This window comes from Stenella coeruleoalba (assembly GCF_951394435.1).
Source record: "Stenella coeruleoalba genome assembly, chromosome: 2".
Lineage (NCBI taxonomy): Eukaryota > Metazoa > Chordata > Mammalia > Artiodactyla > Delphinidae > Stenella > Stenella coeruleoalba.
The window spans coordinates 172,434,989-172,449,056 of NC_137147.1; the positions used below are offsets into that span (position 1 = coordinate 172,434,989).

General features: G+C 36.9%; 1 protein-coding gene across 5 annotated transcripts in view; it reads left to right on the forward strand.

The window, feature by feature from the left end:
* MYO3A (myosin IIIA) overlaps window positions 1-14,068 on the forward strand; it is a 176,919-nt gene that overhangs the window by 17,932 nt on the left and 144,919 nt on the right. For all 5 annotated transcript variants that reach the window (XR_013827377.1, XM_079915200.1, XM_079915197.1 and 2 more), the window contains exons 5-6: window positions 11,641-11,745; window positions 12,350-12,449. Coding sequence is in view for 4 of the 5 variants with exons in the window: in XM_079915200.1 (XP_079771326.1) it covers window positions 11,641-11,745; window positions 12,350-12,449 (205 nt within the window). In the remaining variant the exon portion in view is untranslated. The remainder of the gene's footprint in view (window positions 1-11,640; window positions 11,746-12,349; window positions 12,450-14,068) is intronic.

Genomic DNA, 14,068 nt, shown 5'->3' on the forward strand with positions numbered 1-14,068 from the left:
TTTCAAAATTGTAAAATAGAATTTTCAAGAACCTTCTCAGAATCTGAAACTGTGCATTATTTTATAGAAGTTTAAAAAAAATTTTAAATAACCAGTTGTGTTCTTCAAAGGTAGGCAATTTATTATGATTTCAGAATTATTTTGTATTATGATTTCAGAATTATTTTGTACAATTATTTTGTATTTCTCAGTTTAGTTCAAGATAGCTTTATAGTTTTAGTTAAATCATGCATTAAAACAAAGCAAAACTTTTACTCATCTCAACATAATTACCTAAGTAATAGAATATAAATTATGAACTTAAACCATTTTGCCTTAAATTAATGGTGAATTGTAAAGAATTTACTTCATATTTGTGTTTGTGTATTTGAGATGCGATGCTCTGCAAATCCTTAATGCAGTCTTGAATAAAATTTTGTATATTTATATCCTTCAGAACATTTTCAGTAATGCATCTTTAATTTTTTTCCTTGTTGAATCATTGGAAAATTAGCATTTGAAGATACAGGTGTTCTGCCTAATGTAGGCCTAAATGCGCAAGGACACAAGGTACAGATCTTTGCCCAGAGTTTAAAAATATTGAATGAGATCATTCGCTGTCTTTTATGCCTAACAAATTCCTATTCTAATTATATTGTCATTTCTCAGTATAATCACTTGCAGTTAGGTGTGAGTTGGAGACTCCAGGTCATAGTTAAATGTTCTTTTGAGAGAGCAGAAAAGATTGATTAAAATACTTTTGGAACATCAGGTACAAGCAAAGTGGCTTCCTGATATAATGAATCAGCAGAGACTTAACAGCTTCTTTGAACTTTGTCCTTATATTTTATTATCAGATGGAGGTATTGGAAATATCCCTAAAAGGCTTGAGAAAAAAGAGTAAATGGTAATTTATTAAAATAGTATTTCAGGAATCTGACCTATTTGCACTCACAAAGTGGGGGAAAAACACAGAGAAAGCAAGAAGTTGGCAAACTGTATGTAAGGTAATTGATTTGCACATATGCAAATTAGACTAATTATATATACACATAAGTGGCTAGATGTACAATTACCTGATTTATAAACATGAATGGTGCAGGTGCTGCTTTAGAGGCACTTTCAGAAAATTGGCTTGTGGCATAAATACTTTATTCTACAAAATGACTACTAATTATGCCTCTTATCATAATAAAGCCCCAATAAATTATTCTGCATGAGGGTAAGGATGGCCAAAGAGGGGCTGTGGTGTTACCCAGAGAGTCATGCTAACAGTGCTAGACTTCTGATGTGAATCTACATAAAGAAGGTGTGTCCTGGAGGGGCTGAGCCATCAGTAATATCCCTTGTTATCATCCTGGCATGTGCCGGGGGCACCGTACCAGCTTAGACAAACTCCTGCGCAGAGGTTTCTCATCTTGAAAAATCATTTTATTTATATTTCGATCCAGAATTGAAATTCTAAGAAGGGGATTACTTGCTCAGATTTTACTGGATAGTCTGTTTTTTCTGTTATTTAGTTGTGATTTTTGAATTATTGCTTTCAGCGTGATACAATTTTTCTTCTTCCTGTTTTTTTTCTTTCATTTTGTTACACTATAAATTTTTGAGCATTAATGATATACAGGCCTCTGTTTAGGAACTAATTCCTTCTAAATTCTCTGTATATTCATTTTCAGGACATAGAGAAGAGCACTAGTTGCTAGCTCTCTGAAATTCCAGTTACACATTTGTAATGAAACTACCTAAGGAGAGAAGGGGTAGAAAGTTTTCTTTTGTGGGAACTGATTTTTTTTGCAAAATGTCTCTGGGAATTTTTATTGTTACTTAGTATTCTAGGTTTTCCTAATGATGTCAGCATAAAGGGAGAACTGATGTATTTTTTTTTAACTTATGCTTCATTTTGAAATACCAGACTTATATTAATTTTTGCTTATTGCTATCATATCTCTTGACTGACCTGCTTTGTAAAATGTACATACCTCTTTTGCTTAGTGTTTCCGTTAATTCCTAGCATCTCCTGTGGAGGATCAGGGGCTGGATGTAGGCGGGGCTCGGGGGAGGTCGCTAGGTTTCTGCATCTGATTATCACTAAATCAGGAGACTAAAAAACAGAGTCAAAATTGAGTTAAATCAGTCTGGTATTAAGCATTTTCTACTGATGAGCTCGAAGGGCAAAATTGTAATTTACCCTTTCTTGGTTGGCCGGACAGCAGCACCTTAAGTACTTGAGGAATACAGTCTTCTGTCTCAGAGTCTATTTGTCCAGTATGTCCTCAGCCATAGTGGCTGTGAAAAGATGGCCTCTGTCATTGTGTGTGTGTGTGTGTGTGTGTGTGTGCGCGTGCGCGTGCGTGCATGCGTAAGTGTCTAGGACTAAAGTTTATTCATCCAGTCATTTATTAATTCCATAAATATTATCTATTACTTTGGGCCAGGCATTTTGGTAGGTTCTGGGCATTCAGTGGAGAACAAGACAAACTGTCATCCTGGGGCTTAGAGTCTAATGGTGCGGAAAGACGATTTAAAACTAAATAGACAAATTAAATAATTACACATTGTTATTGATACTATGAAGAATATAAATGGGGTGCTAATAAAGAATGAAAAAGAAGACCCTTTACGAAAAGAGAGGTGAAAGAAGGCCTAGCTGAGTAGGTAACATTTTAAGCCTCCACCTGAAAAAAAAAAAAAGCAGGACACTTGTGGTACCTTTGTTCTTTAATATATATTCCAGATACTCTGATAAGGATCATCCCCATCTCAAACCCACTGAAGCAGAAACTCCAAGAATGAGTTTTAGGAAACTAGTTTTTTAAACAAGCACTAAGGTGATTCTTATCAAAGGAAAGTTTGGAAAACACCGCCAGAGCTTCTCAGATTTCAGCGTGTATAGAAGTAATCTGGGACTTCTGCTCTGGCCATGACAGTAACTTGCATCACTGCGTGGCTGTACCATAAATAACTAGAAAATGGCATAAAATATATTTTTAAAAACACAACAATTTTCAAACACTGGGAAAGAGACAGCTTAAGACTGTGACATTGAGAAAAGGAAATAAACAAGAGGAACACTACAATTATCCCATCTTTAATCTTGGAGGCAGTTTCCAGACCACGGGCATAAGGAGGACATTCCCAAGGAGATCACAGCGATCTTGCTGAACTGAAAAGATTGGGAAGGCAGAAGTGGCTGGAATTTTCAAAGAAGGGAGAGTTAAGCAGGAAAAACGCTCCAGAAATCTGCATAGGGGTTCCCTTGAGTCTTTTACTGAAAACCAAGCTGGAAATGTATAAGGCAAGATTTCAGGCAGTTGGGCAAAGAACAATTATTAGGGTAAGAATTACTGAAAAGCAGTAATCTGAACAACTGCTGGAGTTTGTGCAGGGTTGGGAGATGCTTGAGTTCTGATCAGCCAAATTGGGGAATCTTTGTTGAACCCCTGAGGCACTTAGTAGAGACCCTCCAGAAGGGTTATGCATTAAAGGAAGGGCTAGACTCACCCTAGAATAAGAACTTCCCTTGGCCTCCCATAAGAAGTTCAAAAACAGGGCTTGAAATGTTCAGGTTGGTCCACAAGTAGATTAACTGCCTGACAGAACAAAATTCAACATTCATTAAGGGAAGACAACAAGATCTGAACATTCAAATGTAAAATTAGTCATGTCCATCATTTAATAAAAAATTATTAGATATGTAAAGAAGCAGGAAAAGGTGACCCATTATCAGAATAAAAATCAGTCAAAAGAATCAGACCCAGGAATAACCAGGATAATGGAATTAGCAGATAAAGACTTTAAAACAGCTATTATCACAGCGTTCAAGGATTTCAAAAGGAAAACATGAACATAATGTTGAAAGAAATGAAAACTATAGAAAAGAGTTGAATGGAGCTTCTAGAATAGAAAAATACAGTATCTGTAGTGAAAAATATATAGTATTGAGTTTAACAGCAGCTTAGACATGTGGAAGAAAAGATCAGTGAATTTGAAGACCGGAAAATAGAAGTTGTCTAAACTGAGCACAGACAGACAAAAAAGGGAGGAAGACCCCTGCGACTTATGGGACATTATCTAGTATTCTAAACGGTGTGTAATTTCAGTCCAAGAGCAGTACAGGGGCGGGGTGGGGGGGCAGAGATACAGTATTTAAATAAATGATGGCTGCAATTTTTCTGAATTTGGTAAACACTAAAAAGTCACAGATCTAAGAAGCTCAAAATCCCTCTTGTAGGATAAACAAAGAAAACCACACTAAGATATGTCACAAACAAGGTGCTGAACACTAATAATGAAGAGACCGTTACAAAAGCACCAAGAGGACATGTAGGGGTCAGAGAGAAGCGTGATCACTGATCTGTCCTCCAGTGCAGTGGAATGGTATATTTAAAACATTGAAAGCCTTTCAACTTAGAAATCTGTATACAGTGAAAATGTTATTCATTAATGAAGGCAAAATAAAGACAGATGTTTTCATCAAAGGAAAAGAATTTACCGTCAGAGACCTGCACCATAAAAATGTGGAATAAAGTTTTCAGGCGGAAGGAAAATGACTTCATATAAAAACTCAGACCTGCAAAAAGAAATGAAGAATATTATCCATGGTAAATATAAAGATAAATAAGAACCTTTGTATGTTATATTTTTTAGTATCTTTAAAAGAAAAAAATCTCTGTTTGAAACCATAATTATAATTATGGTTTGTGGGGTCATTACATGCAGAATTAAAATGTATAACAACAATAGCAAAGGGACAGGAGAGGAAAAATGGAAATGTACAGTCTTAAGGGTCTTACATTACTTAGGAAGTGGTATAATATTATTTTAAGGCATACTGTGTTAAGTTAAAGATGCATATTGTAAACGCTAAAGCAACCACTAAAAATAAAATGAAAAAGTACAGTTAATAAGCCTATAGAGGACAAAATTAAATACTACAAATATTAGTTGTGTTCTTAAATGTTACTTCATTTGCTGTACACCCTTACAATTTCCAAAGACTTTAACTCATTGTTTATTTTTATAATTTTCACCAGTTATACTGGGGAATGAGTCCACAGAGTTCTTCACACTGTCATTCTGGGGAAAAAAATGAATCCTATGAAATCTTTAAGAAAGAAATAATCAGTCTTGTTGACTCATTTATGAGGGCAACATTATACTGACGAAAGAAGACAAAGATATTACAAGAAAAGAAAATACATTCTGACATTTCACATGAACACATTTGGAAAAAATCTTTCTCAGAATATTAACAAATTGAATCCAGTAATATATAAAAATGTTAATATGTTATGACTGAATGGGATTGATCCCAGGAATGCAATTTTATTAAAACATTAAAATAAGTTTGTTAAACATTAAAATTTATTGCATCATAATTCACTGTATTAATGGAATCAAAGAGAAAAAAATCAATAAAAACGTGTCAAAATTCAACACCCATTTGTGATAATCTCAGCACTCTAGGAATAGATGGAAATTTCACCTAACAAAGTGCATCTACCCAATTTCTTATGAAGTGTGCAAAAAAAGTTTGGACTCCTTGCAAAAGCATATATATAATATGTTTAATATCTTTCTTTTGGGCGGAAATTCAAATTAAAACCACAATGAAGCTATAGTACACACCCACTAACATGACTAAAATTTAAAAGACTTATAATACCCAGTATTGGTGAGATTGTGGAGCAAATCGAACTTTTACACATTACTTCGGCAGTGTGAAGTGGTGCAGTTACTCTGCAAGCAATACAGCCGTGTCTTATAACATTACACTCACAGTTACCAAAAACTTCACGTGTAGGTGTTTGCTAAAAATTGGTTTCTATGAAACGACTCAAACGCTTTTATAAAATGAGCAAAGTAAAAACTAGAATGAGTGTTAGAAAATGAGAGTTTCTGCTTTTGTGGCCTCACATGGGATATGGTCAGACTAAGCGAAGCGTCTTAGAGCATTCTTAGAATAAACAAAAAACAATGAAAAACAGCAGAAGTCAGAAATGCCAACTGCAGAAGTCAGTAGTCCTTTTCCAGAAATTCGAGTAAAAATCTCGTATCTCTCCTAACACAGTGAAGACAGAATACATTTTGAAAACTTATAAAAGCTGTCTTTGGAAGTGAGTTGTAATGATTTGTTCAGAGAATATCATCCCTTTTGATTTAGGTTATTGGGTTTTTTTTCATGTTTGACTGCAGCCTAGGGAGAGGATTCATTCTCACTGTTGCTCTGTCCTTTCATTAGTGTAGCTCTGGCTTAAGAACATTATGCTTCAATTTTGTTCAGTGAAAGAACGTTAAGGCCCTGTTATAGCATTGTGCTGCGAAGCTACACTTAAGGGTTTTCTGGTCCCCTATTACAAATCCCCCTTTTAACCTATCTTGGTGATTTAAGAATTGCATAGGGTTAATATGATGCAATTCATTCCTCTGGGTGCAGTTCTTTTTAAATGGAAACATAACGGTCATTTTCATTTTTTATGATCTGTTGCTTAATTCAACATTTGCATTTCCTTTAATATATTTTAATCCTTCACATTCATTTAAAAACAAACGTACTAAAGTTAATTGTTTTTCACTTTATTCATGTATGAAAGGCATTTTATGCTAATTGAACAAAAGTAAATTTCATCCTAGAGCATATTTGAAATGTTGCTAATTCTAAACGAGGATTTAGAATATTCATGGTGATATCTCGGGCATCTTTAGGAAGAGGTCAACCACAAGTTAACTTGTGGTTTATTGACATTTGGTCCCTATGGTCTGTTTAATAATTTCTTTTTCGTTTTAATCTACCTCTTCTTGAAGTTTCATTCAAAAGACCCCTTTCCATTCTGAAAATTAAACCACTATTCCTGCTTAGGCAGCAGCCAAATAGTAGAATAATTAGTTTCTAAGAAGACCCTGTAAGGGGTCTGACATAACTTGGAGTAATTTTCTTTGCTCCTTCATTATTAGTTTAGGACGTTTTCAAATATTCTTGATGTTAGCAGCTAGATTTTAAAAAATGAATAGATTTTATTTTTTTGAACAGGTTTAGGTTTATGGAAAAAATGAGTGGAAAGTTCAGAGAGTTTCCATAAATCCCCCTCACCAAGTTTTCCCTGTTATTAACATCTTGCATTGGTATGGAACATTTGTTACAGTTGATGAGACAATAAGGATACATTATTGTTAACTAAAGTCCATAGTTTACATTAGGGTTAATTCTCTGTGTGGTACATTTTACAGATATTTTAAAGACTTTATTTTTTAGCATAGTTTTAGAGTCAAAGAAAAATTGAGAGGGAGGTACAGAGATTTCTCATATGTCCTCTGCCCCCACACATGCATAGACTCCCCCATTATCTACATTTCTTACCAGAGTGGTGCATTTGTTACAACTGATGAACCTACATTGACACATCAGTACCATCCAAGGTCCACAGTTTACATTAGGGTTCACTCTCGGTGGTATACTTTTTATGGATTTTGACAAATATATAATTACCTGTATCCACCATTACAATATCATATAGACTTGTTTCACTGCCCTAAAAATTCCTCTGTGCTCCATCTGGTCATTCTTCCCTTTCTCTTCCCTGAACCCTGTTAATCATTGATCTTTTTACAGGATCCATTGTCTTGCCTTTCCCAGAATGTCATATAGTTGGAATCAGACAGTATGTAGTATTTTCAAATTGCCTTCTTTCACTTAACAGTATACATTTAAGATTACCCTATTCCTTGTGTTGGTAACTAGGTTTTAAACCCAATTCAGAGTCATATTTTCTGTTTTCTGGGTACCTTTGAATAATAGAAAAGTGTTCTGTAATAATTGGGCATCCATATATAATCCATACCTAACAAATGTACAAAAATTAACTGAAAATGGATTATAGACCTACCTGTATGTGGAACCTAAAACTGTAAAACTTCCTGAAGGAATTATAGAAGAAAAATTTTTTGACCTTGGGTTAGGCAAACATTTTCTTGATATGACATAAAAAACACTTTCCGTAAAATTTTCAACATGATAAATTTAGAACTTCTGCTTTTCAAAAGACACTTAAAATAAAAGGTCAAGCCACAAACTGGGAGAAGGACTTGTATCCAACATACATAAAGAACTCTCAAAACTCAATAATAAAAAAAAATAAAAAATGAACCAAAAATTTGAACACTTCACCAAAGAAAGTAAATGGATAGCAAATACATACATGAAAAGATGGTCAATGAAATTAGACAAACTCAGATCAAAATCACATGAGATCCATTTAGAATGGCTTTTTAAAAAGTCACAGTGTCAACTGCTGACGAGGATGTGGAGCAACTGGAACTCTCGTTCACTGCTAGTGGGAATGCAGAATGGTACAGCCACTTCGGGAAATAGTTTAGCAAATACCTAGAAGGTCATACATGTGACCGATAGGACCCAACAATTCCCAACAGCAATGAAAACCATATTCATGGAAAAGCCTATTATGCAAATGTTTACAGTGGTTTTCCTCATAATTGCCAAACAACTCAAAAGTCTTTCAATTAATGAATGGATAAACAAACAGTGGTTTATCTATTCAGTGGAATACTCAGCATTAAAGAAGGAATGACTAACATTAAAATAGCATTAAAGAAGGAATGTACAGCAACAAAGATGAATCTCAGATTCATTGTGCCAAATCAAAGGAGCTAGACTTAATGGGCTACACACCTTATGACTCAACCCACATGACATTCCTGCGAAGACAAAATCATAGGGGCAGAGAAGAGATTAGCTTGCCAGGGACTGGGGAAGAGGTTTGACTACAAAGAGACAGGAGGGTAGATTTTTGTGTGATGGAGTTGTTCTATATCTTGACTGTGGTTGTGGTTACATGACTAATGTGTTTGTCAATACTCAGAATTGTATGCTAAATTGGGTGAATTTTATTGTATGTAAATTATGCCTCAACATACCTTACTTTAAAAAAAAACTAAAGTGTATATCACAAAGAATCCTGTATTCTCAACTTTACTAGTTAGGGAAAATAACTATGTCAAAGAAATAATCGATACCAGAAAGTGGTATTTGAACTTCTTAGTGCAAACTCTATGATCACATTAGTTCTTTTTTCAATTTTTATTTTATTTCCTGCACATTTCTTTTTTTTAAAATAAATTTTATTTATTTATTTATTTATTTATTTTTGGCTGCGTTGGGTCTTCGTTGCTGTACATGGGCTTTCTCTAGTTGCGGTGAGCAGGGGCTGCTCTTTGTTGCGGTGAGCAGGGGCTACTCTTTGTTGCAGTGCGCGGGCTTCTCATTGCAGTGCCTTCTCTTGTTGCAGAGCACAGGCTCTAGGCACGAGGGCTCAGTAGTTGTGGCTCGCGGGCTCTAGAGTGCAGGCTCAGTAGTTGTGGCGCACAGGCCCAGTTGCTCTGCAGCATGTGGGATCTTCCCGGACCACGGCTCAAACCCATGTCCTCTGGCATTGACAGGTGGACTCTCAACCACTGCGCCACCAGGGAAACCTCGTCCTGCACATTTCTTTATGGCTCCTTTATTCTCCCTGTAAGATCCTAGCTGTTTACTCTTGAATTAACATAATAGTCAATCACAGAAGATGCAGCAAAGAGGCCACACTTTGGAGACATAGGAAAAGCCATTCAGTCACCCTGCAATGAATTTTGGAAATTTAAAAACTGGTCCTAAAACTTGGTTCTTTTAAATAAGTGCTCTGCAATTTAAAGGACTCAATTTCTTTTCAGTCAATTTTTTAAAAATTAATTAATTAATTAATTTTTTTGGCTGTGTTGGGTCTTCGTTTCTGTGTGAGGGCTTTCTCCAGTTGCGGCAAGCGGGGACCACTCTTCATCGCGGTGCGTGAGCCTCTCACTGTCATGGCCTCTCCCGTTGTGGAGCACAGGCTCCAGACACGCAGGCTCAGTAGTTGTGGCTAACGGGCTTAGTTGCCCCATGGCATGTGGGATCTTCCCAGACCAGGGCTCGAACCCGTGTCCCCTGCATCGGCAGGCAGATTCTTAACCACTGCGCCACCAGGGAAACCCTCTTTTCAGTCAATTTTGAATAATTTTGTGAACTAATCTTGCTGGGCCACAGAGGAGGCAATGTGACCCTGTATTCTGCTGTCAGGACAGCACACTCTGCTTCTTATCCAGTTAAAAGGTGTTCCCTTTTCTGCAGAAGAAAATGCTGGTTTGGGAGTGCTAGGGCTGCACAGATTCCTGTAGAAGATGAAAGTTTTCTTTGCATGTAGAAAGACACCAGTTATAAAAGGAGTTGCATCTAAGTGTTCATTTGTGACTTCGTGTTTAGATTTTAAACACACTTACAAAAACAATATTACACATGATGGCTAGATCGACCAGCCAGCCCAGACCTCCTTTTGGGGGATCATGACATGTCATGATTAAATGTAAGACTGGACTCTAAAGTCAGGCTGTCCAAGTTGAGGTCTTAGCTCTGTCACTACTGTGTGATCTTTTCCAAGTTACCTTTTAGCAATTTTGTGCCTCACTTTCCCAATCCTTAGTATGGAGATGCTAATAATTCCTATTTCACAGAGTGGTGAGATACACAGATAATGCATGTAAATGGATTAGAAATGTGCTAGCTTAAAAAATGTGCCCAACACAGCTGTTATTATCGAATCTATAATGTATCAGAAGTGTTAAGGCATCCAATAAAATCTAATCACTGTGTTAGAAAAAAGTTTGAGAGAAAATGTGTTCAGTATTTTAGATGAGGGTGTCAGGAATACACTTCCTCTCACCTTTGTTTTCTACGTCCATTTAGGTCAGTAGAGTCAGGGAAATGCCAGGCTCTTAGTTTGCAGGCACTGAGGTGTCAGAGGAGGCCCCATAGTTCAGGGTAAGGGCAAGGAGACCATGGACCAGAGCCCTGGGGGGAGAGACAGAGCTGACAGCAAACGCTAATGGATCAGACATTAGGGGATCACGGGGTCAAAGCTTTGTTGGGACCATTTACCTAGTTATCTCCCCTCTCATGTTCCACTGCTAATGTCAGTGTTTGTCTCTTCTGAGAATGCACAGCCTGTTTGAAAGTTTACTGTGGGACTTCATGTTACCTAACTTCAGAGAAACCTGGATGTGAAAAATTCCCCTACCATGCCCCTCCCTCTTGTTTGTCTCTACTCTTGGGAGGTGTGGAGGGAGGAAGAGCTAGGGAACATGACACTTAAAACAGTTTTCGAAAATAGTATTTGTAACCCTTACTTCAGCACACTCTGAAGTTTTACCAGAAGGGAGGTATGTCTTTAAATTAATGCGCATATGAAACAGTATATAGCCATGGATTGAGGTCACGTTGCACTATTAATTAAACTATCAGGAATCAAGAATGCCTTTAAGCCCTAGATCTTAAAATTTGAGACTGATTTATAGAATCATAATTCTTTTCCTTAAATTTATAAGCCAAGCCCAGTGCTTCTCCAGATTCTCTTCTAAAAATTAATTCAAATGGAAGCTGTGTTCCAGTAATTAATTGTACACTAGTACAAGTTTATATCTTCATTTCATTTATGAAACCATAAAGATGATGGGAATAATTGTTGGAAACAAAAAATTAGAACAGTTTTGTAAAACGTTTTGAGAAAACCTTTTATAGCAAGTACTTAAAATGGCATATCATTTTATTATCTATCTTGAAATATTCTTTTATAGCTGTGCAACGGAGGATCAGTGACAGATCTTGTGAAAGGATTTCTGAAGAAGGGCAAAAGAATGAGTGAGCCCATAATTGCCTATATTTTACGTGAAGCGCTGTTGGTAAGGTGGTTTAAATTGTTTGTGCATTAATTACGAGGCAGTTCCAGTTAAATAAAAAGTGAGAATCCTATTTTTAGCAAAGCATCACTACATTAGTATTTATCGATGCAAGAGTAAGATGCAAAATGTGAAATGTTTAGCATAACTAATTCCTTTTTTCCATTAGAGATCTACCCTCCTTGTGTCAACAGAAACCTGAGTTTTGATCTCCTAGGTATATTTCTGAGATTATGGTAAAGGTAGATAATGTGTATTTTTACTAATAGTTAGGTTTTTATTTGGCATTGTTTATTTATTTATTCCTTTAAGAGCCATTATTTCAAATGAGTGTATAGAATGTTTTCTTATGTTGAGATCAGCACATTTTAAATAAACTATTTGCTAAGGGCTGAGGAGTATGCACTGGTTTTTTTGAATTTTTATATAGTCCAAAGTGGAAATGATATACTTTGATTTGACTAACTCAATGTGAAGCATTTAAGAACCTTTGTTAATTTTAACGTGTGGTGTGTTTCCTATTGATTTTGTATAAATGCATCCATCTGAAAAATGTGTTTTTGCTGCTTTCTCTAAAAGTCACTATGTATTTATTTCCCACTTCTAGGGACTTCAGCATTTACATAACAACAAGACTATCCACCGTGATATAAAAGGAAATAACATCCTATTAACCATCGAAGGCGGAGTTAAACTCGTAGATTTTGGTAAGTTTTGTTTGAAATGCATGGATTTGGGCCGCAGAATGACTCGTGTGACGTGATTTGATCGTTTTCCGTCAGCCTTGCTTTGTAGGCATCAAAAGAGAAAAAACCAGTATCTCATTGAGGTAGGAAAGTTGCAGAGATTTTAAAAAATTTGGCAAATGAGAGATTCCCAGAAGGAAGAGTGACTTCTTTCAAGTCAGCCATCGTGTGCCTGTAACGCTCCTGCAGCAGTATGTGTGGTTGATCCTCTGAAATAGACGGGCTCCACGTAATCACACGAAGTCTAAATGGTAAAGCCCACGGCCTTACTACTGATTGCTTTCCCGATGGGCAGGTGCCCAAACCCAGGATTTTGAGACATGAGGGGAAACCTTCAAATGTCTCTGGGAAAATGTTTTCCCTCCTAAGAGGGCAGCACAAGTAAAGATGGTCTCTTTCTTACTTGGGACCTTCCATGTCTTATTGTGTTGCCCGCAGCCACCTTGTTCTATCCTGAGGTGTTCCATCCCAAGTGGAAAGGCAGCCCTGCGAGACGGGAAGAAGGAGGGTCCTTGGTGACATAGTCCAGCCACTACATCAACTGACTTTGAAACCTCCCCTATCTCTGGACCTTCTGTCATGTGAGATAATACATTTCCGTATTGACTGAGCCAATTCGGAGTGTCTGTGTCAGAGCCAGAGGCACTGTAGCTGATACCTCGGCTCCTCCTTTTCCAGTTGTGACAGTGATATCTCCCCCGTCTCACTGGATCCCCACTAACACACGACACCCGTGAGAGCGGGTAGCATTATTCTAGGACATCTCAGTATCCTTGTTGTTCTCCCCTTCCTGCACTCAGGCTGGGTAAGGTGTCTCTCCTTGTGCTTCTGTACCCTGTATATTTCTCCATTTCTGTGTTTATCACATAAGATTATGATGGTCTATTTGGTCTTCCTGTGTAGATAAAGACACTTAGGCTCACAGATAGACAGGGTCATTAAGAGGCGGGACTATGTCATCTTCTATTTTGTAGACCTAATACTTTGGGAATAGTAGCTTAGTGAGTAATAGTTGAATGAATGAGTGACTCTTCCTTCATTTTGCATTTTGGAAAATGAAGCTTAGGGAAAGTAATCGACTCACTTTAGAAATTCATTGTTTTAATCCCAGTATGTAGCTCTTTAGTGATCTGTCTTCACCCAGGAATGAACTTCAGAGCATCTAGACAGGAACAGTTGAATAGCGTATCTTTCGAACGACCACGTGTTTTTCTCCCTCAGCTGAGCATTTGAAAACTACGGAGCAGCAGTGAGCTTGGCAATGAAGTCCTGGTTAATAGCTGGGATGCAGCTAGTGTGTGTACTAGTCGAGTTCAGAGCCGTGCATTTGAACAATCTGTCCGGGTTAGGATGCTAATGAGAACTTGTGCCTGAAATTCTAAAAAGCAACAACAAAACACTCTTCACTGCTCCATGGACAGAGCCATGACTCTCTTCAGACAATAATTTTGGCTCCGGTCTTAACAGACCCAAATGGAGAACTTAATATTTAACTTGAGATCTCATAATTCTCTTGCTCTAAAAAGTGGCTACAATATATAGAGCCCAGATGAAAATTGTTAAAACAAATGTAGATAAAC